The sequence below is a fragment of the Leucopleurus acutus genome (assembly GCF_964270905.1).
Source record: "Leucopleurus acutus genome assembly, chromosome: 5".
NCBI classification, from domain to species: Eukaryota; Metazoa; Chordata; class Mammalia; order Artiodactyla; family Delphinidae; genus Leucopleurus; species Leucopleurus acutus.
The window spans coordinates 15647235-15674158 of NC_139147.1; the positions used below are offsets into that span (position 1 = coordinate 15647235).

Below are 26924 nucleotides of genomic sequence, written 5' to 3' on the forward strand. Positions count from 1 at the left end.
CTATTCACATCCAAAAGGCCTAGAAAAAATAGACAAAAATGATAGTAGGAGTTCTGTAAAGATGTCAGAATTCTTGGTAAATTTTTAAAGCTTTCAATAAAATTGTCATTTTTTTTCAGTTAAGAAGAGAAAAATTTCCAATGAAGGTAAGAACAAGCTTTTTGCATATCACTGGTCAATAAGCCAGAAGCTATTCTTTAAATTAAATTCATCCCATGCTGAATTTGTAATCCCAGAAAATGTTTGACTGTCTTTATCCACCCAACAGACATGATTTAAAACAATAGTTATAATCAACTCTTCTCCCCTCCCCTCTGCAAAGTCTCCCAAACTAGGTCCAGGGAGACCCCCTCTGGAGATGAGAGAGAAGTTCAGCTTAACCTGTGCCCACATGGCTCCATTATTCAAAAACTCTCTTTTAAAATACCTGATTTAGTGACTCTCTGTGTGTCCAGCGTATGCTAGCCAATCACTGGAAGCAACATAATCAGCCACACTTTATTAAATGATGGGGAAGAAATTCTCATCCAAATCATCAAAAAAATGGAGAGTGAATTTACTTGGGTCAAATCCATTTGGCCCAATTTATCTTGCTTGAACACAAAGACTGTTCAGGAAAATACCTGTTGTAAAATGAATTTCTGCTTCAGTAAAGTGTTAATGAAAACACGGATCACCCATAACCCTTGGAGGACCAAGTTCATTTATTTATAGATATAAAATATAATCCTACTTTGAATTTTAACAATTTATCTTAGCAATTCTTTATTGCTGATATTGACTCCATATTTTAAATACAGACAATACAAATTTTAAAAATGCATACATGGAGGATATAACAGTTTCCTATCATCAGCTACTGTAAATCACCCCTATTTGTATTTTACCCTACGTGCAGCTCCCTATTCAGTGATTACGATCCAAAGAGATGTTAAAGGTTATCCAGGTCTGCAGAGAACTCTACATAGTCAGAAAGGACAGAAACTTCAGTGGATAGCTATTGATAACACTCGCCCACAAAAAGTGCCCAAAGAATCATTCCAGTGAATTTTCCTTCATCCAGGAAAAGCACTGATCACTGTGGGATGGTTGGGCTAGGGATACAGGCTAAGCTCTTTTCAAGGATAGCATTTGGACAGGTGAAGAGGAAGGAGGGAGACTGTATACTGAGAGCCTGGTGTGAGCAAGGGCACCGAGGTGGACAAAGTGAATAGGTCAACGTAGCTGAAGACAAAGGATGAGCTAGAACATTCTGCAGAGGTACTAAGGCCCAAGGTAGATCTTTCAACCCAGGCCAAGCACTGGGTGCCCTTCTCTAGCAATAGGAAACCATAGGTAGGGAAAGCAGTTATAATATTACATTGATCAAGATTTGAAGTAACAAGTCCTGATCCCAAATGGCAGAAGTGGGAATGAAGAAAAGGAACTTGAGAGACTTTATAAAAAAGAAAGGAAAAAAAAAAATCAAAGAATTTGGTCTTTGTCTCTTATCTAGTCAATTATTAGGAAGAAAAGAAAAAAAAAAAGACAACATCATGGTTTCAAGAAAACTCCAAAGTTCAAAGAGGTTTAGGGAGGAAGTAAGATTAGTTTTGCAGAAACAGCAGGAATATGTTTTAATAAAAGAGCAGATGAATCACTCTCATATTGTTATCCTATTGTATTTTTTAATGCAATATACAAAAATATAAACTTACAAAATATATAATTTAGTGGGTAAGTCTTGCATTGCCCCCACCCAAAAAAGCTACACATGAGGTTAATTTATATAACACTGTACTTCCAGCCTAAAGTGTTTACAAATAAATACATAATTACCTGGGGCTTTTTTTCCTGTCACAACACCACAGTTCACACACACAAACACACAAACACACACACACACACACGTACACCCACTGGAAGATACCTTTATAGGCTACTGATTATACAAGTCCTCCTTTAACTTACTCACTGGTCACATTATTAGTAAGCTTCCTCTGTTCCTTTCTGAAACTGTTTTTAGGGCTCATATTGTGTGTAAATGGACAATCTAAGCATTCCGACCAATTTATGAAAACTCTTAGACCAAAAAGAAAGTCTCAGACATACAAAGGACAAGTTGTATTTCTGATTTCCTCATAAGCATCCTTCAGTGTCCTATAACCAAAAGTCCAGGTAAGACTTTATGTTTGAAGCAAGGAAGTAAGAAAATAACATGCTAACTGTGGTCTTACAGTGAATGTAGAAGTCTGACCCTAAAACCCATGCTGCTCCCTAGCATATTATACTGTGCAACCACTATTCTGGGGACTCTCCAAAGAGTCCCACGAATTTCATAAATCTCTCAAAACAAAATATATTTCATTTATATTCATTTAAAAAATAAGTTTTATATAAATCTAAATACAAAGTATAAATACTGATATAAATATGGAGTGATACCATGTATCACTCCAGTAAGAAGGGAAGAAGCAGAAACTTACAGACTCACAGTATGTTTGGATTATGTGTCACTCATTCAACAAAAATTTATTCAGTATCTACATGCCATGCACTGTGCTAGGCTTCAGGAATATGATGGTGAGAGACACCTGACTATCCTCCCTTTTATGACACTTACCACTTGGCAGGAGATGCAAATATTCATCAAAAGATCTCCCTAATAAATGTGTAAGTACAAACCGACCAACGCTATGATGCTTTGAAAGTATGAAAGAATGGGGATCACTGGGTAGACATCAGCAGAATTTAGTGCAATCAAAAGGAGAATTCTGAAGCATAAAGTTATGAGTAAGTAAAGTGATAGTGCTTTAATTAATAGAACTGCCTAATTCCCTATAGCAGAACTGTAATGGTAATAGAAGCTATCAAAATAAAAACTTACTGGACTATTGGGCTATAAAATGTAGTTAGGCAACTAATCCTTTTACATTATTCCAAAGAGCCATCACAGTGACTTCTTTACTTCATGTGGGTACTCCACCATTCAAGCATTAATTAAAATTCACCCCAAGACAAAGTGCTCTGAGGCCTTTGGGCACATTCATATGGAACATAATGTGGCTCTAGGTGGTATTTTGGCATCTTTAATTTCCTGAACTAAAGAATGCTTATTAAAAAATTAAATTTGAGTAGGAAGCACTCCTGTGGTTCCCCTCACTACTCTGTAAAGCATTTCATCTAGCGCCGTTCCATTTGGATCATTTCTAGAATCAAACATGACATGCGTGTAACCTCTTAACTACAGAATGTCAGTTCTCCTCCCTGTATGTCTCCCTCCCTCTTGCTCCCATGCTCAGCATTTTCCTCCCCTGCCACTCCCAATCCATGACCCCTGGTCCATGACCAGCAGTCAGGATTCAGGGCTGAGGGTGCTCAGGGGGACAGTACTTACTTTCTTTCCTCAAGCAGGGCGATTTCCTTTTTAACTTCACGGTATTCTTCTGCTATCTGGCAGTGCTGTTTGAACACCTGCATGGATTCCATGGAGTCATGACAAGGCGGCAGAGGCTTCACAAACAACAAGAAGAAGAAATCAGTCCATTTCCTTGTAGCAGAATAAATTACCAACCATCGTGCTCTACTGATGTTCTTTAGAAGGAGAGTTTTTGCATGAGAATAGCACTGTCAACCCTCATTGGACAGAGTTCAGCTGATTCTACTTGACTACAAATAGAGAAGTGGTCTGATCCTCCCCACATGTATCTATCTTTCTGTGTTATTCCAGGGCATTCTCAGGCCCAAGCCAGAGCCATAAGACCCATTACAGATCAGTTACCTGCCATGCGCTGGAGGAAAAATAAGTCCCCTAATAATTCTGTACTTTTCCCCAGAAATCTCAGACTCTGCTTTAGAGAATTAGTGATGGGGAAATAGTTCAGTCGTCTGTTTCAATCCCCCCCTTGTTTTCTGTTCCTGTAGCTCTATCAAATCTTGTAGAGTGGAAGAGCCCTACAAGAAAGGAATCCAATGAGCTTATTCATAAAACAAAAATAGTCACAGATATAGAAAACAAACTTATAGTTACTAAGGGAGAATGGGGGGGTGGGTAAATTGGGAGATTGGGATTGAGATATACACACTACTATATATAAAATAGATAACTGGGCTTCCCTGGTGGCGCAGTGGCTGAGAGTCCACCTGCCGATGCAGGGGACACGGGTTCGTGTCCCGGTCCAGGAAGATCACACATGGCGCGGAGCGGCTGGGCCCGTGAGCCATGGCCGCTGAGCCTGCGCGTCTGGAGCCTGTGCTCCACAACGGGAGAGGCCACAACAGTGAGAGGCCCACGTACCGCAAAAAAAAAAAAAAAAAGATAACTAATAAGGACCTACTGTACAGCACAGGGAGCTCTACTCAATACTCTGTAATGACCTATATGGGAAAAGAATCTAAAAAAGAGTGGATATATTTGTATATGTATAACTGATTCACTTTGCTGGACACCTGAAACTAAGAAAACATTGTAAATCAACTATACTCCAATAAAAATTATTTTTAAAAAATGAAAGGAATCCAAACTGAAAAAATGATGCTGGCCTGGAAATAATGCTTGCAAGAATTAACAAAGCATATGAAAGACCAAACCCCAAATAAAACGATGCTTATAAAGCGTGTGGCCAAAGAGAACAAGGTTTCCTGTCTTTGCTTCTCTCCCATCCATGAGGGAAACAGAGGCCAGCATTCAAGCCTTTCTAACCGAAACATGTTGAAAATCTTCTTTCCAGAAATTATTTTTAAAGAACTAGCTTTCCCTGAGTTTGTAATCCTTAGTTCTAATTAGTGGCACATTATTTCTTTTTTTAAAACATCTTTATTGGAGTATAATTGCTTTACAATGGTGTGTCAGTTTCTGCTCTATAGTGGCACATTATTAAAAGCATTACTTGGAGAAATATTAGCTAATAGTCTTTTAAAGAGTGTTTTAATCACCTTTTTCAATTATTTATAGAAAAATGTTATATAATATCTGAGAAATATGACTTAATTGTTAAATAGGCTCTTCTGTCTAATCCTCTCTTCACAATAGTCTTTATATGTAAACTATGTGTCTGACTAGGTCATAGTCTCACTAATTTTATATTAATTAATTTATACTAATGAATTTCTTACTACTTGCTCCTCTCACTATATATTCTTCCAGGACACAGATTTCTTTGGGTGTCATATTTAGTGACCTCACCCAGGATGCAAAAGAAATTCTAGAAAGTTCTACAAAATTCTATAAAATCTGATTGATAAGTAAGATGACCCTTCCTATTTATCATGAAGCCTCTGAGTAGAAATCTTCTAAAGGAAATAAAATTTGAAATAGACTTGGATGAAATTAACCTTTATGTGGAACATCTGTTGTGTTCTAATCCATGTAAATTCATCTAATAATTATATTATGTAGCATCTTTCCCTACTGCCCCATGAACATATTCACAGCATAAACTCAGCCTGTTGGAGCCATTATCTCTTTCTATAGTGAAATAAATTAAAAAGTAGTGCCCGGGGGTATTACAGTACAACTCACCGCAGCAGATAAAAGCATTGTCAAAGGCATTCAGAACTCCTGGGTCCTCCAATCCTAGAAATCACCACCCCCTCATCAATTTTCACCTGTTACACTGGCAAATGACCAGGTATAATAGTAAGGGGAATGAAAGCAATTTACTCTGGGCACCCTCACCAAGCTGCTATTAAACCACCTGTGCCCTGTTAAAGGACTTGCATACTGGTAAGCCCCAAGACTCAACGTATCCTATTTCCTGTCCTCATGAACACTCATAAACTACACCCAGTTCAGCCCATAACTTGCCACATGGAGGTACCTGAACCACGAATTCAGCATAGTTACCTATGTGACAGCCAGAAGATTTTAGGAGTCTGTGTTTGCATGCCTAAGAGGATACAGATGAGAGCAGCCATGGAAAGGGAGAAATACCCTTTGCTGCTATAATTTAAAAGAAAAACTGAAAATTACAGATAATAATTTTCTTAAGAAGAGAGAGTCCTCTTTTCCCCCTTGGCTTGCCAACCTGCAATGCTTTTTACTAAGGGGGAAATGTTTTCATGACTTCTTTTTTCATTGGCACTATTTAATTGTGGGAAATTTGAAGATGTTTTTATGTACAGGTAACATGATCATGCTAAGGGGACATTAGGATATAGAGTATTTCAGGATATATTCAGTATCCTCATATGTTCTCAGCAGGAAGATCATGCTATACGTCACAATATTTTCAAGATTGCCCACAATTAAGAAGTAGTGCCAATTTTTAAAAAAGCCAAAAATACTTAGTGTTCAGTGTTTCAGGGAGTAAAAGGATGCCAGGTGTAACTTCAGTTTCCGGCTCCTAAAAGCTCTGTCTATACCCAGCCTGACATGTAACTCAGCAGCAGTACATACATGTTCTTCCAATTTGTATGAAAGCATTAAAGAACAAAATTAATTATTTTTTAAGCAAGAAGGGAAGTTATATTGCACAACACACCACAACACTGTAAAATTATCTCATTAGTCGCCAGGGGCTGGGGATGGAGGGGAGGTGAGTAAATGAGGAATTATTATTTAATGGGTATAGAGTTTCAGTTTTGCAAGATGAAAATGTTCTGGAGATTGGTTGCACAACAATACGAATAAGAAAAAAAACAATATGAATATACTTACCACTACTGAACTGTACACTTAAAATTAAGAAGAGAACATTTGTGTTATGTGTTCTTACCACAATAAAAAAAAAAGTTTAATGCAAAAAAAAGTATCATTAGATCCTTCTGCTGCCCCCAGCCCATCTTCTAAGCATTGCTACCAGGATTCCCTATCTGAGACTCATTTCATTCACACCCTACCTTTCTCTCCTTCCCAAATTTCTCCCCAGGAAACTTAAAATTTCTCACCCCTTTATAATTCGGAGCCATGTACCACTAAACCCAAACGTTGCTGGACAAATCAAAGTGCCCTCTGGTCAGCAGGACCCACTGTTCTTAGAAAGCCATTTGACATCATTGGATGTTTACTCCAGTTCAGGAAACTCATCAAAGAATTTTTTAAACACATATTGTTCTCATCCCAACAGGAATTTACGTGATATAAAAAGTAGAACTACAGAGTAATGAAATGTATTGTCCTGCATGACATAGCACACTCTCATTGTTTCATGATATAATGTGGGTTTGTGTGTAGCATCATAAGGTCCTCACTGAGAGTGACTCTCTCTTACCTTCTTATAAGCCCTGAAAACAGAAGAAAATATATGACCAACAGGGTTCACTGAATAAAGTGTTTACCCGAGGAAATAGATTCCTAAAATTCAAGCACAAGAATCAGGTTTCCAATTTAAAAATGGAACTACTAGTAGGCTTACATCATGTGACATTTAAAACACTGGCACCCATGAATTAATCAACTGTACATGGATTTAAGATACTATTTAACATGTGTTCACATTAAAAATAATAATAACGTAAAAGAATGCCTGTGATAACCCAGATGAAAACAGCTATTAACATCTTGGAATAAAAATTAACACAGTTTTAAAAAAAATTTTTTAAGTATAGTTGATTTACAATATTTTATTAGTTTCAGATATGTACAGCAAAGTGGTTTGGTTGGTTGTATATATATATATATATATATATATATATATATATATATATATACATATATACATATATATATATATTCTTTTTTAGATTCTTTTCCATTATAGGTTCTTAAAGATATTGAATATATTTCCCTGTGCTATACAGTAAATCCTTGTTTATCTATAAAACTTTTAATTTCAGTTCTCATTGCTTGATTTTGACTATTTCATCCAAGAGATTTTCATACTTATAATCCTGTGCTGGGAATGGGCAAGCAATAAATAAACTCCATGTTGATAGTGAATTTCTTTTCTCTTCAGGAAGAGAAAGTTTCCTTGTTATTTTCTCCACAATTACCCTACATCCTCCCATGATTTGTATGCATTTATCACACGCTCTTGCTTAAAGAATGAAATATTGAATTTCAAAGAAAAGGAAGCCAAAGATATTTCATGTGAAAATGAAAAGGTAAAAGTATTCTTCAGGCACTAGGGGACAAACTCTGTAGGGTCACAGAAACAACTTTTCCGGTCCACTCGATGCCATGGTATCTGGTCTACTCACAACCCAGCCAGTTCTAAGAAGGTTAAATTAAGACCTTCCCTTAACAGTGTCTCAAGCCAACTTTGAAACACATTTTCCCAAGACACAGATTGGGGTTTGGATGAGGTCAGAGCCCAGGAGGAGGCACTTCCTCCACACCCCCTTTCCTCTATCCCCCCTTATCCTGCTACTGCCTGAGGATGGAGCTTGCAAGGGCTTTAAATTACATGGCAGTGTGAGAGAGCCGCTACTATCTCTGGTATCCACCCCAGTCATCTGGACCAATTTAACAAGATGAAGTAAGAGAGAAACCACAGGCTCCTGTTCCAAGAATGCAGGCTTGAGCCACACCATCCCATCCACCGGTTTATAGCAAGCTCCTCCCGAAATGGACTCTGTCCTCTGGAAGGAGCCCCGTGGGAAAAGACCCAGCCAAGCATCTCTCCGCAAGAGGCAAAGCCAGCTTAAGCGTTTCCGTTTTCTACTTGGCTTCTTCAAATACTACTGGCCCCATCCACTTCAAAAATGTAAGAATTTAATTTTCCTCTCCCAGCTTCCCACACAGAAGATATATTTAGGAAGCTAAATATTCTACAGTTGCTGAGCAGACTGTATTTGTATTTATTCCTTGATTCTCAGTGTTATCTTTATTTTGGAGGCAGAATGGGGGTGACTGGCTTAAATTCATGTTGCATTTTAATGTCCCCAAATTAACAAGCATAATTTGCTAAAACTAAATGGAAAAACACAGACAGGACTAATTGCAATATTTGAAAACTCTGTTATCAAGAACTGTAAATATTTAAAAAATATTTTAAGAATTGACATTTCTATACTATCTACACTATGGTCAAAGTCAGCACTAGTACTAATTATACTACACATCTTATACATTATATAATATTGGAATGAAGGATATTTAAGTCATCTCTATCGATGTAGGCAATATTAAAGGGAGCAAGAACTCGAGCGCCCCAAACGCTTCTAACAATGCATATCCTAATGAACTGGGCTTCTCAAAAAAAAAAAAAAAATTAAAGGGATCAAATTAAGCTCCAAGATATCTATATATGTTTTCTGTGTGGTCCCAGCAGCCAGAAAAACGACTGTAAGATACTTTTCAATGTGTGCCTCAGAGAGAAAATGGCAGACATTTTTTCAGTGTTTTCTCTGGATGTTCAAGACTAGTGCAGTAGAATCTTAGAATGCTAAGACTCCTGCATTTTCTACCATTTTTGTTTCCCAGATAGCAAGTGATACACTGATGCAAGACCTAAAGGAAGTTTCTGGAGTGACTGCTCGGACAACAAGATACTATAGTACACAACCAAAGCTACGAAATTGTTTATTTGTGGAGGTGACATCAGTTTCTGGACTTACCAAACTCTGTCTGAGAAAAAAGCAAGTTCAATGTGTACCACGGAGACACCTGTTACTGTCTTCTCAGATTAGATGGGAGTACTTTAGGAGGGATTGAAGCTATTGCTCAATTTGGTTTGAAAAAATAGTCGTATTGTTTTCCAAGTACCTTAGCTTAAAGAAGAGGGCATCAGCATCTCTGTTCCTAACCCAAGAATCCAAAGAGATGTTTCTCTCATTTCATTTTACACATATAAAGATATTAGTGCTTAAATATTTCATTCAATAAACAATTTCACCAGGGAAGGAAATTGACATTAATTGAGCAATTATTTTGCCAAGCACCATGCTCGATCTGTTCATTATTACATTTAATTCACACAACGATGTGAGATATTATGTCCACTCTGCAGGTCAGAAAAGTGAGGTTTACAGAAAGTAAATTACATGCCCAAATCACAAAACTAGTAGGTGTGGAGCTGAGGTCCAAATTCATGCCAGCCTAATGCCAGTGCCTATGCCCCAGTCACGTCACTCCCATTAGATTTATTACAATCTAGTTATCAGCATGTCCTCCACCTGATTACAAATAAAACATATTCTTCTTTCCAAGGCAACAAAGACCACAAAGCTTAGCTTTGGATCATCTATAGGTCAAACCACAACCTCCAAAACATTACAATGTGGTTAAATTTTAAGACAAATTTGGTTCTGACCCAGACCTTGAGACTATTAAAGGATTGTGCCATCCTTCAGAAAAGGGAGGGAGGTCCATCATTACCTCTTCTTCAAATAGAAGGAAACGGAGGCCTAAAGAAAAGTAGTGATTTTTCATTCGTTCTTACACATGGACATAGGATTGAACCTCCTTTCTTTTGACTGTATGGTCTAAACTAGCTCTACCCAAACATTGCCCCTAATGGACATGAAGAATTTAGAAGCCAAATTCCAGGAAAGGAATCCGCACAAAATAGAACCAACCTACCACCTGCCCCTGGGCGGAGGCCTACAAAGAGATGTTCATTTTAACACCTACCTTAGCCCAAGGTCTCTTGCCCAACATTTTGCCTTAATAGAGACATCGAGAAAAATGTTTGTCACTGCTATTCTTGCCCAAGGCTTTTTTTGGCTTCTGTGAAAATAGAAGCCCCACGAATTACATGCTTAAACATGTCCACATTCTTGGCAAAGCAACCGAAAACTCTTGGGGGGGGTCAAAGTGGTGATAGCGTATCTACCAAACAGATACTTTATAGCTGCATTTTATAAACTATGAAAGAACGTGTAACGGATATCAGGAAGCCAGAATAGATTTTACTAGGTTGTTCTATAACCACATTATGGCAACTTCGCAAGCCAGAAACCAAAAACCCTCCACCTATCAACATAATGTAAGCAGGCCATAGGTTCCCCCAAAGCTGTAAAGAAATGAAGGCTACCTAGATTCAGAATCAGGGATCTAGTCTGAATTAGCAAATTTATGTAGACCAAACTTTGACCTCATATTTCTCATCCCTAAAGTGGAGACATAATCGTTAGCTTACACAATTGTTGCGGGGATCCCCCCTTGCCTAGCGGTACTCAATATGCATGGGTAGGATTTAAATCTGAGGGTATTCAGAGAGGAAGGCCAGGAATAATCAGCTGGCATCAATTAGTTTTCACTGGGCACATTTCTAAGGCTCTAGCAGAGATAAGTAAGAGTCAATTCATCCTCAAGTAAATAGTAACAACCACAAGGCCCTTCATATGCCTTTGTAACCTAACTTATTTTTCTGTAGAGGATTATGATGGTTGGTTAAATCCCAAGAGTCATTATTATGTGATAAAAGCACACTGGATTGACTGTAAAGACAGCCTGCTCCATGGAATGGATTGTTCCTTTCATACATAAAGCATCTTCATTGCTTTCAATAGAGACTTCCTGCTGCAGAATGTCTTAAATTTATATGCTATACTAAGCATGGAAACAAGAGTCTGCTTTTAGATGTAGCTTTCTGTGTTATCTTTCCCCTCTCAATCCCCTCCATCTTATATTTTAGTTACTCACACCCTGGAGTGTAGAATAAAGGTAACTGACAACAGCCCTAGACAGAGGCAACCCTAACCAAATGGCTTGGCCACTGGTAAATGTTTATAACAAACTCAATCATATCGTTCAACCAAAAAAACAAGCCCTTACTGAAATGCTTTTAGTTATAGTGCTGGGAAGGTCCTCTCTGTTCATGAAGAGGCAAAGCAATACCATATTTTAGGGTGGGGAAGTTGGGGGTATCATAACCCCTGAGTCTGAAATCAGCTTCTCAACTGACTAATTCATTAAGGATCAATGAAGATGAAATAGTCTCTTTAGATTAAAATAATTAAGTAGACTTAATTTCTAATATATGTCAAATGGAATTAAAGCTATAAAATTCAAAGGGATCTTGCAATGCTTTAACGGAAAAATTATCTGGATAGTTGCCAGAGGTGCCATGAATTCTGGGAAGAATGATCCATGAGCCAGGGAAGACCATTAATGTTCCCAAAGGAAAAAAACTGTCAGCACAAGAAAGTAGAATTAATGATCCATAATAGTGGTGGGGGAATATGAATCTAAACATGCTTTCCCTCTTTTATTTGCAAAACGCATTAACTCCTTATTTTCAGCTGACTCCTAAGATAATAAAATAGCTTTGTGGTGACAGTAAAATAAAGGGGAAAAACTGTGACTGGGAAAAAAATATAGTTATTATTTTGCAATCCCAACTACACCATGAGCAGCACACATACAGCCCATCAGTGAGGACAGAACCCAAGCAAGGAAGGTTGTACGTCATGTAAGCACACCAGACGGAAAAGCAGAGGAACAGCTGAGTTGTCCTCCATGGTGAGAAGAAGAGAGGTTGGGGGATATGGTTAGACAGCAGGAACCAGAGAGCTGGGCTGAAGACCCTGCATGGGGGACGGGAGAGGAAGGAGATACGATGGCTGATAGCTGCAGAGGAAATTTTAGAGGAGAACAGAGCTGTCTTTTGACAGCTGCAAGGTCATTAGTATAACCTCCTGAACAGTCTTCAGAAATCTCTACATTACTGATATTGCTCTGTTGGCAGGCTTTCTGTCGGAGGGCCGTGACGATGCCCAGGCCTGTGCAGAGATGAGACAAGAGCTCCTCCAAGAGGTCTGGTCACACCTGAGTTGTGTTGGATAGATCTTCAGGGGACCATCCCAGCAGTGAAACACCAGTTCTTCAGACCCAACCTAGTTGCTTACAGGTTTTAATTCAGTGCACTGGGCACAGAGACAAGAACTGGAGCCAAAAAAAAAGGATTCTATCTTGGGTTGCATAAGGGCTCATTCTTGGTTCTTCCCACCTCTGTCAAGGACTGTTCTGGTCCAGGGGCCCCAAACTCAAATGACTTCAGGACGCCAAGCACACCCACACATGGGAAATGCTACCAAGTGTAAGACAAGAAGAAACATCAGTTGGGAACTGGAGGTGGCAGACCCCTCCTAAAGGCTTTCAGAATCAGTATTTAGAGAAAAAAGTGGTGACTAAGCAAACATCTGTGCCCAGGATTCAAAACCCCTATTAGACTGGTCTAAATGTGACAGCAAAGTGAAGTACTCAGGTGAACATTTGACCCAAGGCCAGTATCCAGGTATTTTAAGCAGAGCCTCTTCCTAAAGCCATCTTTCTGGAATCACCATATATCACCTAAAGAAAATGAAAGGGTCATAAATTATTTTCTTTCAAATAATTCTGGTGTATTAAAATTAGATATCTTTGATAGGTCATCCATAGACTACACATACAAAATATTTTTCTCATAGATCAAACCAGACAGGATTCAGAAGGCTTAACTTAAAATAATTACATTCTACTACAGATTGTCAGAGAACTGGGGAGAGGGTGAGCGTGGAGAAGAGAAAGGAAGATTATTCTGAAGTCTCGCCACACATGACAAGTGTCCCTTGTAGTTTATCACTAATCCAAAATGGGCCAAAACTACAATAGCCCAGAAACATCCATAGCAAGGAGAGCAGGGACCAGCCCTGTCCCCAGGCTCCAAAACTCCTTAAAAGTAGGAGCTTACACCCTAAGTTCTTTTTTAAAAAATTAATTAATTAAATATTGGCTGCATTGGGTCTTCGTTGCTGCTTGAGGGCTTTTCTCTCTGGTTGTGGTGAGCGGGGGCTACTCTTCGTTGCAGTGTGCAGGCTTCTCATTGCGGTGGCTTCTCTTGTTGCGGAGCATGGGCTTTAGGCGTGCAGGCTTCAGTAGTTGTGGCACATGGGCTCAGTAGTTGTGGCTCGTGGGCTCTAGAGTGCAGGCTCAGTAGTTGTGACACACAGGCTTGGCTGCTCCGCAGCATGTGGGATCTTCCCAGACCAGGGCTTGAACCCGTGTCCCCTGCATTGGCAGGCGGATTCTTAACCACTGTGCCACCAGGGAAGTCCCCTAAGTTCTTGCTATTCTCATGCTATAGCCACATAAACAGACAGGGGCATTACCTGAGGGCTTCATGACCTTGAAACCCTAGAAATGCAAACCTTGATGACGTGAAATGTCCCCCACTCTGTCTCCAGGTCAATCTTTCTCAATTAGACCACTTTTCCACTCACTGTATTTTGTGAAACTAAGGAGGAAAGAGTAAAGACTGCAGAAAAATCCTTACCTGTAGCTGCTGGTCTAATTCTGGAAAGACCAGAGGAATGGCGTCTTCAGGAGGTGTATCATCTAAAACATGAAAATAAAGTGATTCTTCACTATTAGAGCCCTTTCTCTCAGGAGAGTTTTCTTGCTGTTACCATCTTTGGACTTGCACCATCAGTATACATCAGTTAGGGACGGAAAGAATGCAGAGGCAATTTGGCTCATTTTTTGGTACAAACAGAAGCACAGAAGGCGTAGTTGGTTTGACCAAAATTTTGCAAACAAGTATCAGAATCCTCAAATGTTCAGTCTAGTAGTTCTCCAATTAAGAAGTACTGCTTATCTTTCAATACTCCTACGTTAGCCAAAACCAAAAAATACGATATTCAGGAAAGTGCTTTATTTAACCAGGTAATAATGAGGTGACCAGAACAACCTCACTGGGACAGAAGAACGTGTTAGTGAAAAAAAGTGTTAGTTCTGCTCTGAAAGACTCCAAGGGTGGCAAGCTTTGATGGGTTTACCCTCTGCTCTTACCACAAACCACCACTGACAGGCAGTTGACCAGAGCTTCCTCTGGGTTACAGTGGGTGACAGGCAGTAACCTGATCAGGGCTTTCTTCCCAACGCACCAGGCAGCAATCCCAACCCGAGGCCCATACACTGTCCTGATGCGGGAGAGCCCGCAACTCTGTCCTCAGCTGCCTTCATCTGGCTGACTGGCAACAGGCAGGTGTTGCTGGATCAAAAGAGGTGGTTCACAGAAGCATCAGAGGAAACATGAGAGAAGTTTATCCGAATCTCTTCAAGAACATACTTCTGCTATCCTTGCCATAGCCATAAGGCTGACCTCCTTAGACTAAAAAGATGTTGAGAATTGTACCATTAAATTATTTGGCAAGGAGGAGAGTTTTTCTACTGCAGAATTTCTAATGGAATTCATGCCAATTGAATTCATATGGTAAGAAAAGGTAAGAACCTAGCTTAAGAAATAAGGTGAGTGGAGACAACTCTATTCCCCTTCTACCTCTTCATATTCAGAAGTAACCACTATCCTGATTTTAGAGGTTATCATGTATATGTATGTATTTATATTTTTATTATGTATGTATACACCCACAAACTATATAGGTAATATAGTATTACTATGCATGGATGATTTTAAACTATAAATTGAATCACATTGTAGATATTCTTCTAAAATTTGTTCTTTTTTTTTTTTGATTAACATTATGTGTTTGAGATTGAACTAAATAAACTTAGTTTTAGTTTGTTCATTTAACTGATATACAATATTCACTCATTCATTTATTATTTGAATGTATTTGTCCATTTTCCTATTGGTGAATATTGAGTTCCAATTTTTTGTAATAATAAATAATGCTGCAATGAAAAAAAAAAGAACAGGAAGAAAAGCTGTGCATACAGTCAGAATAAAGTGCTTCTCAAGAATAATATGATCTTGAAGTAGAGCATTTTGGCCCTCACTAGGAATTTTAAAGAGTTATGGGATCTAGAGCAGTGAGTAGCTATTGGTGTTTATTCCATTATTTTCTACAGATAAAGATAGAAGTGTAGCAGTTCAGGTTGGAGTTTAACTAAGTAATTTTAGCACTAATAAAGACTGTCCTTGGAAGTTTAAAGAAAAAAAAAAGAACATACTGCTGACCTAGCTCTGGTACTAGAGGACAGCCCTCTTGTCAGCAGAACCTCTGTATCTGGCTCTGTGGGTCCACTGGCCATAGATTTCCAGTCCTCTCCTTGTTGACAACCACAGGTACCACAGGTATGACTATGAGACTATGATGAAATACAGGCTACATGAATAATTTCAATACCAAATCTATTTTAAATTATAAGAAAGAAAGATCATGCTTTTTATGTTCTCACTACCATAAACAAATTTATTTATAAAAACTGTTGAAGTTCTCTTTGAACGAGAAGAAGTAATACGGGCCATGCACAACGCAGAAGTAAGCATCCTCTCCCTACTCACTGACAGTACTATCCATAATAAAACACAGCACACGAGGAGCTCCTGGCTTCTAAGAGACTACGTTTCTTCGAAGGCACCGAAGATAATCACCAGAAATATCATTCAAACAAGGACAGTATTCACCTCTTCCAAACACCTTAAGGGCCTCTGCTATAATTTAGTCAAGAGTAGTGTAATAATACTCCCACTTGAGTGGCTTCAGACAATGGCAGTGGGGCACCAACTGTGAATCCATTTGTTCCTGTACCTGCCGGACAATGGATGCCCCCAGGTTCACCGACGCTATGTAGCTGCAGAGAGCAAGTAGAAACAGGGAAATCTTCCCAAGACTCTTGCTGCAGGTTGGAGTGCCATCTCACAAGGAAACAAGGAGAGTCAATCCCTTGGCCCTTGGAATGCTTTCTTCTACTCGGAGGTGACAACTTCTGCCAAATACTGTGGCTTTTTCAATCCACCCCATCATTTGCAAAGAATTGCACCAAAAAAACAGAAAAAAATTTTTAAAAAGACAGAAATAACCATTTGTTTCTACTGACCCTTTGAAGATAGCCTTTATTATAAAACCTATAGTTTGTATATAAAATGGACTTTGGTCTAAGGTGCATTTCAGTTTACTTGAATAAAATATCAATAACCCAAACATCATGATTATTTCCACTCATTGAGTTCAAGGCTGGAACAACTTGGTGCGGGTAAATGGGAACATATTATACTTTGGCATCCCAACCTTAATAGTCACAGATGAGCAGCCACTTTTTAGAAGGAGAAACCACTTCTACAAAGTACAGAGCAGATAGTACATTCTAGAATTCTAAAAGACAGCCAGGAATGAAACTCAAGTCTTCCTGGGACTTAATCCACCTTGTTCCCCATGAAGTCACGCTCCTTCCTGCCTAATTATTTGAAATTTAAAATAAAAAGGAAAAGAGTTATTCATTTGCATTACTATAGTAAATAGCAAATATCTGGTATGACCCAGAATTAATAAAGCCCATTATAAAAATCTGTCATTATTGATAGTCACACCATGTAAAGACATATATATGGGACCAAGCTGATAATTTTGCAGATAAGTAAAGACTTAAGATTAGATTCCTCGAGTTGGAAAAAATAAAAATCTAATTGATTGACATAGAAATAAACATATAATAAATATTTTAGAAAGGCAAAATAAAAGCAAGAGTTTTGTTAAAGTTGATTTAATCCAAGCAGGAAATGGCATTGGAAACAAGAAAACCAAAGACAGATGTAAGGAGATGACTGAGTTTGAAAGCCAGTCCGGTATTTCACTGCTTGATGCCATCTGGTTTAGCTGGCATCCCTGCCAGCCAGAAATTTCAGGGCTTGCAAAGCTGCTTACAAAGCTGCTCCAAGTTGATGTGTGGTGTGTTTACTTTTAAACAGTGGCTGCCTTCTTTGACTGGTTTTAAAAATAGGCAAATATTCTAAAAGCAGAATGATGAATCACAGGATTGGGCCAAAAAGAAAGAAGGAAAATGACTTAGGCAGACTAGTAGCACAGCTGTTCCACAAACATTTGGCCAAATCGTTGTAAAACATTTTGACAGTGATATCAGATCGGAGTTCCTAAGAGCAGTTAAGTTTGTTTTGACAATTCCAGAAGCACAAAGTAAATTGTACAGTAGCTATGCAAGACACCCCCTTGGAAAATTTGGCTTTTTTAAAAAAAGGAGAGTAGTGGCTATATATGTTTATAATGTGATAAAAAAATCAGAATGCAAGTACTTTTTTGTTAAAATTTATTTATCAATCAAATATTTATTAAATGCCTATTACATTCAAGGCAGGGACTGAGGTTCTATGCCAAACTGGCTAATCACTTTACCACACTTTTTAATGCATTAAAAAAATAATTCATAGGCTTCCTTTCCAAAATGACACTGTGGGCTTGATGGACCAAGAAAAATGTATCCTCAGGAATTTGTTAAAGGACAAAAGATAAAGGAAAGAATGAAAGAGGAATTTTTTTTTTTTTAATAAGCAGATGTTCACTGCTTGTTTTGCAAACACAATGTGACTAAGTCAATGGTACTTAATATAGAACTTTCTGATTGGTATCCCAACCATTATGACATACCATAGTACATTTTATGATGGGCTTGTCTCAGTGTCTATTTAGCAGCTGTTGGGTTGCTTTGGTGGTTACCCTGCTTCAGGTTTCCTTAAATTGTCTGCTTTGTGCTTCTCCATGAATCAGATAAGGGAGGCCCATTGGGTCTGTAATCCAAATCCTCACTGTTATTTAGTAATTATGCAGCCAGAGCTCTCAGATAATGCTACAGCTGGAAGGAACTGCTGGTCATCTGGTCCCAGTCTCTCAGAGCAGAGCTGAGGACAAGGGCCCCACGAAAGGAAGAGTCTCGTAAGACTAAGGGGTGTCTCCCCGCCCAGGGCTCTTCTCATGCTGCCCTGTGCTTCTTCACCTTCTGCTTCATGGGTTCCCGTGCACTTGTATTTCATGAGCCAGTAAAATTTTCCCCCAAACATTGGGAATCATGCCCTTAGACTGTCCAAATTTTTATTCAGCTAGTGAAGATTCCAAAACAACGACCACATATCTTTAACATCTCTTTATGACAGAGAACATTTTAACACCAAAATTATAAGACAAATATAATCTGAGAATGCAAGTGTATCCATCATAATGGATAAATTTAGCTTTATAGACAAACACACACATAAAACCTCACCGTGCTGTCCTTATTTCTTTTGTTTTACATCAGAGAGGAAAACTTCATCAGAACCAGACCAGGTCTGTGAACCAGTATTTGAGAACAACTGCCCTAGACAACATCTTGACTGGACTTTGGAGTCAACTCTCTCCCCATCCCACTGTGCCCTCCATCCTAAATATTGGACAACTGGGTCTATGCTGGGAAACTCTAAATCCTTGATAGAATGAATGTCGGTTTCCACACAGAGAAGAAGACCTCGGGAGAGGGAGAAGTCACGCTCAGAGAACATCCCCAAACCTCACTCCACTCCCCAACCAGGAACTTCGAGAGGCAGCTGGCCCAGAATCCGTTCAACCCGTCTACGCTTCCGGCAGTCAAACCCGGCTTCGTGGGAATGCCCCTGCGCAGTCGCAGGAGCTCTTCGCAGGCGGGCCCGCGCTTGGTTTAATGATCCGGGTACACTGTCTTGAAATTTTTAATAATTTTTGAAGAGCCCCAGAATGTTTGCACTGTGTCTCTACACATTATGGTCCTGCCTCCAGGACAACCCCTGAGTGCTGGTCTCCTGGAGACTGTCCAGGGCACCAGGGGCAAACTGACACTTAAGACGCAAGTGAGTTGGGCAGTGGCTACACTGCAGAGGCTCATGAAAAACCTTTCCTGGTAACTGTTTGCCTGTGAAGGCTCCTAACCACTAAGGACACAGCAGGTTGGTGCCATTTGGTAGGATGGATAAACCTGCCTTTGAATCTCTGGGTTGACCACTATTTTTTTTTCTTCTTCTTCTTTTTGCGGTACGCGGGCCTCTCACTGTTGTGGCCTCTCCCGTTGTGGAGCACAGGCTCCGGACGCGCAGGCTCAGCAGCCATGGCTCACGGGCCCAGCCGTTCCGCAGCATGTGGGATCCTCCCGGACCGGGGCACGACCCCGTGTCCCCTGCATCGGCAGGCGGACTCTCAACCACTGCGCCACCAGGGAAGCCCTGGGTTGACCACTTTTTAATTGGTGAACGTGGACCATCAACATAATCTCTTTGAGACTCAGTTTTCTCCTCTGCAAAATGGACGTCACATTCTCTGTCTCAGAAACTTATTAGTAAAGGAATGCATATGTCAACCATTTCGCCTAAAGCCTGGCACCTAGGAAATAATCAGTAGTAACAATGAATGCTTAATATAATCGAGTTTAAATTCCTTTTCACCATAAAATCAATCAAGTGGTAATGGGGAGGCAAGATATGTGTGTGTGTGTGTGTGTGTGTGTGTGTGTGGGTGGGTGGGTGTGTGTGTGTGGGTGTGCCCACATGCGCATATGTATGTGTTTAATGATGGGGGTTAAGGGTATCTTCATCATCCGAATAATCCAAAGAGAACAGCTAGGGCCAAGATCACTGACTCTAATTACTGAGTTTTCCCCAGGCCAAGTTAAGGGAGATTTCCCTGGTGTGGCCATAACCTCAGCTCTCTTCATTTAAGTCTGAATTTTAAAAGTGTTTCTCTTTTACTTCCTTATCAAAGCACTTTCTATATAAAATATTGTAAAAAAAATTTTTTTAACTTACACATGAAAGGTCTTTGAGTACTTTCCCTTTAAATCTAAATCAAGATTCACATTTTATTTTTAGAAATAAAATAAGTGACATAAGTTTGCAAATCACATTACCAATACATCAAAAAAACTATTTTAAACTTTCTGGATACCTTGGTTCTTGTTAGAGCATCATATCATTTTGAAACACATCAAAAGCTTTTTTAACCTTTGCTTTCTGCTTGTTAAACATTAGAGATGCAAATCTAATACACATTGAATTTTCAGGGCCCATAAACTTAAAACTATAGATATGGATATGGATAAAGGTAGAGCTTTCGTATGATACCTAGCAGATTGTCAATTGTTTATAATTAATAAAAATCACCATGTTACCTTAACCAGTACCTAAAACGATCAGGCAAACAAGATCATACATCAAATAGACTGAATGATATTTCTCTGCATGGAGAGACCTGATTCAGTTTAAAGACAGATTTTTTGTTTCTTTGAAACACTCATCTAGTCACTATTATTGTAGCTATAATTTTGTGAATCTTATTGATTCATCCTTTTGTAAGAATATTTTGACTTATTCAGCTTAAAAACATACTCCCTCACCCAGAAACATCTGCTTCAAGATGAACTCGTTGGAAGTATATTTATTTGTCAGACACCACTAAATAAAATTTACCTCTCCCTTTCTTCTTTCCTACTCTATGAAAACATATCAGAACTAACTTTCCTCCATCATTTCCCAGGATCATTGGGGAAGCTATTTGCTGACAGGAACAATCATTCTTTTCTCTTATTACTTGGATCCTGCCTCCAAATGGGCAATAAAGTAAAAACAGCCCCAAGAGCCTGGCTTTGAATCCCTTCCCATTATTTATTAACTGCTTGATTAGAGGCAAGTTATTTAACCTCCCTTAGCCAATGTTTCCACATCTGTAAAATGGGTATAATAACATCTTCCCGCAGAGTTATCACCTATACTAAATTGATGAGATAGTACAAGTAAAAGCACCTAGGGACTCCATAAGCATTCATTTCCTTTTGACCTTTCTTTACAGCCTTAAGCAACAGATTCCAACCAATAAATCCAGTTGTATCTCAAAGAATCTTCACCCGATATCAGAATAACAAACTCAAAGGGGTTATAGATACTGTATTATTGATTTTATAGTATTTGATAATTAAGTTCTACTGTGGTTCTCAACTCTGTAAAGGATATAAACATAGAAGACCCCCCCACTCCCACCCCACTCTTGAGTGGTTTTCAACTTACCGGTACATGCTGAGGCAGCCCTAAAGGTAGGGTGAGAGTTGGGACAGAGTGCCACCTGGGAGAGTTCAAAGAGGCTCACCCAGCCCATGTCCCCAAATGCCATCCTTACCAAGTTGGCTGGTAGAATTCCAGTGGGAACTTTATCCCTAGACCTCCTACTGATACACAAAAATACACCCTGAGAGAGATAAAAAGGTAAACCTCGACACTTCTTGCTTAGTGTGAATGAGGTTTTCCAGAGTCTTTCCCAAAAGCAAGGATTGAGACTGCGAAGAGAAGAGAGTACAGAAACTTTTGGGCCCTGAAGAGGGAGAGAGAAATAACACCAAAAGGTACCACAGGGAGGAAAAAGTTGAAGGAAGGGGACAATGACAAGAGACATTTCACCTGCATCACAATTTTGCTGAGAGCCAGTTTTGCACATGTATGCAAAAAGACATTCACACGATATCCAGTTAAACTAGATTCAAGGATAGTTATTTCAGCTATACCACATAGTTCCCACTGCCACACAAAACACCAGATGTGTGAGGACAAAATAGTATTACTTAAGCAGAGTGGGTCTTTAGTTTTTTTAAACTAAAGGTCTTATGATTAATTCATGCCCAGATATGAAAAATTCTAATAGCTTGAAAAAAATTTTTTTAACAAATTGTTTAAAGCTACCAGCTAAGGCTGATACCACTATCCTTGATTCTAAATAACAACCAAAATTTTTTTTTAAAAAATCCAAGGTCTAGATTTACACAAGAATGTGCCAGATTTTGGCTCTGCTGAAGATAAAGAAAATTCTCAAGTAATTAACATCAAATCCTCACATCCGTCTAACTCTAAATTCTCTCTAATTGGAGAAGGGCCAGTGAGTCTCTAATAACCCAAGAAGTGGGATTCCTATTTCTCTTCTGCACATTTTCTATTGAGAAAAGTAACTTCATGAAGGTCCCAATTTAGAAAGTCAACTCTTTGGAATTCCCAGTTTGGAGGTAATACCAGTCATATCATAGTTTATTAAAGACAAGCATTGCTGGGAATTTCCTGGCGGTCCAGTGGTTACGGACTCCATGCTTTCACTGCCGAGAACCCAGGTTTGATCCCTCGTTGGGGAACTAAGATCCCAAGATATCGCAAGCCTCTCGGTGCAGCCAAAAAAATAAATTAATTAAATAAAATATATTCTTAAAAAAAAGAAAGACAGGCGTTGCTGCCTCTGGGAGGTATGGCTAGCTAAGTGTTACTTAAGGACGGGTTCTAATGGTAGGCTAGAAATGGTGATTGTATTTTAGAAGGCTTGTGTTCCCTCTAACAACTTGCTTCCTTTATTTAAGCCCCTAGAGGTCCCTAGTCTTTCTGAAAACTTGTGGCTCATTCTGCTCTCAATGATCAATGATCAATTCCCCATCTCCCAGGTCAGTCCGTCACCAAGTCCTTTCAACCCTTCCTTCCAAATGTACTCTGAATTCAATCATCCCATTCCATTCTCTAATCCAGGCCTTCATCACTTTGTGTACCATGATAAAAAGCCCCTTGCATTCTCTCATCTCCCCACATTCTAGACTATCTCAATTGAACACTCATCATTTTCATCATATTACTCCCTTGCTCAAGGACTCTTGAAACTCTATTGCTTCTGATCAAATCCGAACTCTTTCACTGAACTTTTAAGATTGACTTGGTAACTCTAATCTACTGCTATCTAAAATAGACATTCTACCTAAGACTCCAGCACAATGTCCAGCTCAGAGAGGGGCCAAGTAAATGGCAGGAACTCTTCCACAGTTCAGACCTCTGTTCCAGCTGAAGAGAGTTTTAGTATTTCCTGAACAAATCGTGCTCTTCCTGACTTAGGTTTTGCTCACACTTTCTGTTTGAAGGGAAAAGGAAGAAGAATTGTTAGAAGATGTGTAGCTTCCTTTTCTTATATGTGGTATCCAGAAATGGCACCTTTCCTACACTACCCGCCTTCAAGCCCAGGATGACTATTACATCTTCCAAGAAGCTGTTCCCATCTGCTCTGGGGGACAGATTTTTCCCCACAGGAGAGATCATATTGTACTTCTCTTTGCACACCAGCCTTTGGCAGAATACTAGAAATATAGAAACTAAGTAAAGCTCAGCTAACTGCTAAGAGCAGAAGCAGAGGTACCCACAATCCAGCAACTGGATAATTACTCCCTAAATAATTACAGCTCAGTTATACTATAAACCCTACCTTGACAAGAAGTAGAAGTGCGAGATGTAGGTGAAACACAAAGCTGCTTCATGCTTTATACTTTCCTTTATTTTCCAGAATCAATCATCATAAACACAGGGCCTAACTGAGTCCTTAATTTATGTCAAGTGCTATGCTACATGTTTTATCTATATAGTGTCATTTAATTCTCACAAGAACTCTGTGAGTTATTACTATACACATCTTATGAGAAACTGAAGTTCAGCAAAGTTGAGTGACTTACCCAAGATCATACAAACAGTGATGGAAATGGATCTAGAAACCACAGCTCACTGATTTCAAAGCCGTATTCCCTTAACCTCTACATTAAATTGTCTCAGATAAATACGCAAAAAAAGAAAAAAAAAAAAGAAAAGAAACGGTCCTAACATGACCAGAGGAATAAGCACTGTATTAGGCTCATAAGAAATGAACAAGTCAACGTTCACAGGCAAAGACATCTCCTTTTATCATGGACTCTGCTTACTCCTCAAGAATAAATTCAATAATAAGGAATTACTCCCTAAAAGTTTACCTTAGTTTTCCCATTTATTGTAAAAGTCTAGGATTTTTCCTTTCTTTTCCCCCTAAGTGTGTGGTCTATGGACCACATGCACTGGAATTCAAAAGGCATGCATAGTGTGTATGATGGCAAGTGTTGCTTGGTGTGACACTCCACACACTCCTTATTCGAGAATTCAGAGGGAGTGTCCCCAGATATCTGCAAGGCATCTTTCTGTGCACTTGTAAGCTCAGGTGCATGGGAAAATACAGATTGCTGGGCTTCAGTCCGAGCCTACTGCAGGAGGAGTGGGGCCATGGAACATATGCTTTTGATGAGTGCTCTCGGGTGATTATTTTAAGAAAGATGGAGAAACACAGAACCCCAGCTCCTGTCTTGGATTCTCTAGTTAGGTGCCCTTTCGAGAGATATGGGGACACATTGATCATTTTACAAAATTTAGTTTTAGAAAGTTCTTCATTAAGTCTTCATGAGCATCTTTCTGTAGAACTGGAAGTCAGGAATTAACTTGAAATAAATGACAACCCTTATTTGAAGCTACTGTATCAAAAACTGTGAATTTCAGAAGTGGGCATTCTTGGGACATTTGAAAGAGACTGGAACAAACCAATCGAAAATGACTGATGAAAAACATGCAGGAATTCCCAGTCAGGGGCCAAGAGGGTTCAAAGGATGGTGGCAAATTAATTACAAGTTGTACATCTTGTACTTCAAGGAAGAGTCTTTCATGTAGCCCAAAGAGAAGATCCACCTCTCCATGGTTCTTTTCTGTACATAAATTAAATTTTGTTAAAATGAATATGAGGGACCAATGTGTTTATTTGTGTTGCCCAAAATTATGATATAATAATATTGTTTGAAATAAACAAGCTTTATATACTAGATTTTTTCTGTAACACTGTTGATTGCGACAGGACTTGTCCTGCTCATGTGGGACACGAGCACAGGGAAGAAAATTGTACATCTTCTTTCTCCCCTGGGATTTTGTGTTTACATGTGTCTGTCTTGAGAGCTAGCCACTCAAGCACTGATTATTCCTCAAAATCTTGAATGTATGAAATGCGTAAAAACAGAAGGAGCGGGCTTCCCTGGTGGCGCAGTGGTTGGGAGACCGCCTGCCGATGCAGGGAGCACGGGTTTGTGCTCCGGTTCGGGAAGATCCCACATGCCGCGGAGCGGCTGGGCCCGTGGGCCATGGCCGCTGAGCCTGCGCATCTAGAGCCTGTGCTCCGCAACGGGAGAGGCCACAGCAGTGAGAGGCCCGCGTACCGCAAAAAAAAAAAAAGAAGGAGCTTTTCTTTTTTGTTTTGTTTTTAATTATTGACTTTATTTTTTAGTGCAGTTTTAGGTTTACAGATAAATTGAGCAGAAAGTACAGAGAGTTCTTACATACTCTCTTTCCCTACAAACATAGCTTCCTTTTCTTCCTAAAGATGCATGATGGGATAATGAAGAGTTCAGACAGTCCAGTCTAGGGACCTGAGTTTAAATCATAACTCAGTTACTCACTAACAGTGGGGTCTCTGGACCTTGATCTCTGTCTCTGCAAATTGGAAATAGTAATGCCTACACTGCATGGTTATTTTAAAGATCAGAAATAATATAAGTGAAGATCTAATGCAAAGACAAATGCAATTAGTGGTAGTTGTCATTTCTTAGTTGAGACGGATTGGTTTGCCCTTCATCATTGTCTTGCAAGGCAACCTTGATTGGGAATATAATATAACAGCGGCCATGGGAAGAGTGTTGGAAGAACAGATGATGAACAGTCAAGGCTTCACCTCTTCCTACTCTAGAACAAATTCTCCACTGGGGGCTGCATAGTCCAGGAACCCCAGGGCAGAGGTGTCACCACCATAACCACTTGGTATAGTTAAGTCTAAATGGGTTGTGTAGTGTCAGACTTCACAGAGCCCAGATCCTTACTTTGCATTATTTTAGGGAGGAACCTGTCCCTTTTCAATCATTACTTTTTAAAGCATTCCTTCCTACAGGAGCATTGTAGGAGGGAAGGAAGGAAGGAAGGAAGGAAGAAAGGAAGGAAGCAAGGGAGGGAGGGAGGGAGAGAGGGAAGGAGGGAAGGAAGGAAGGAGGGAATCAATGCTCAGAAGATGCAAGGTTTAAATGATAATGTTGTTTAAGCATATGACTATGTGATTTTAACAGATGACATTAGGCTGAAAGCAAAAGATGACACCAGTGGAAGAGATCCAAGCCTTCCCTTCCTCACTGCTGTGACCTCACACCACCTGAGGTCCCCTGTCAAAGACGGTGGAACTGAGTATGTGTGTTAAGAGGTCATTGAAGGAAGCCATGACAAAGGGCTCTAAGTATGGCAGCCTCACCTCAGACCATACTATTTCAAGAAGGTCTGCCTCACCTGTCCCATTCATCACTCCCGCTGAAGTCTGTTTATTAGCTGGAAGTGTGGGAGCACCAGTGAGAAACCAGCATTTGGAACTTAGGCTTCAGGAAATGCTGCTGGAACCGGGACAGTGATATTTTTATATTACCTAGCCAACTGCCAGCTCTTAATAAACATTTCCTCATGCAGTTTTAACAATGACATAATTTGTTCTCATTAGAAATT

The 26924-nt window shown here is 39.4% G+C and overlaps 1 protein-coding gene across 1 annotated transcript in view; it reads right to left on the reverse strand.

The window, feature by feature from the left end:
* The window catches only part of MAP3K7CL (MAP3K7 C-terminal like), a 37148-nt gene that overhangs the window by 9289 nt on the left and 935 nt on the right, over nucleotides 1–26924 (reverse strand). Inside the window, exons 2-3 of the mRNA XM_082839827.1 lie at nucleotides 14118–14179; nucleotides 3377–3492 (exon numbers count right to left, since the gene is read on the reverse strand). Of these exons, the coding sequence (XP_082695953.1) occupies nucleotides 3377–3492; nucleotides 14118–14179 (178 nt within the window). The remainder of the gene's footprint in view (nucleotides 1–3376; nucleotides 3493–14117; nucleotides 14180–26924) is intronic.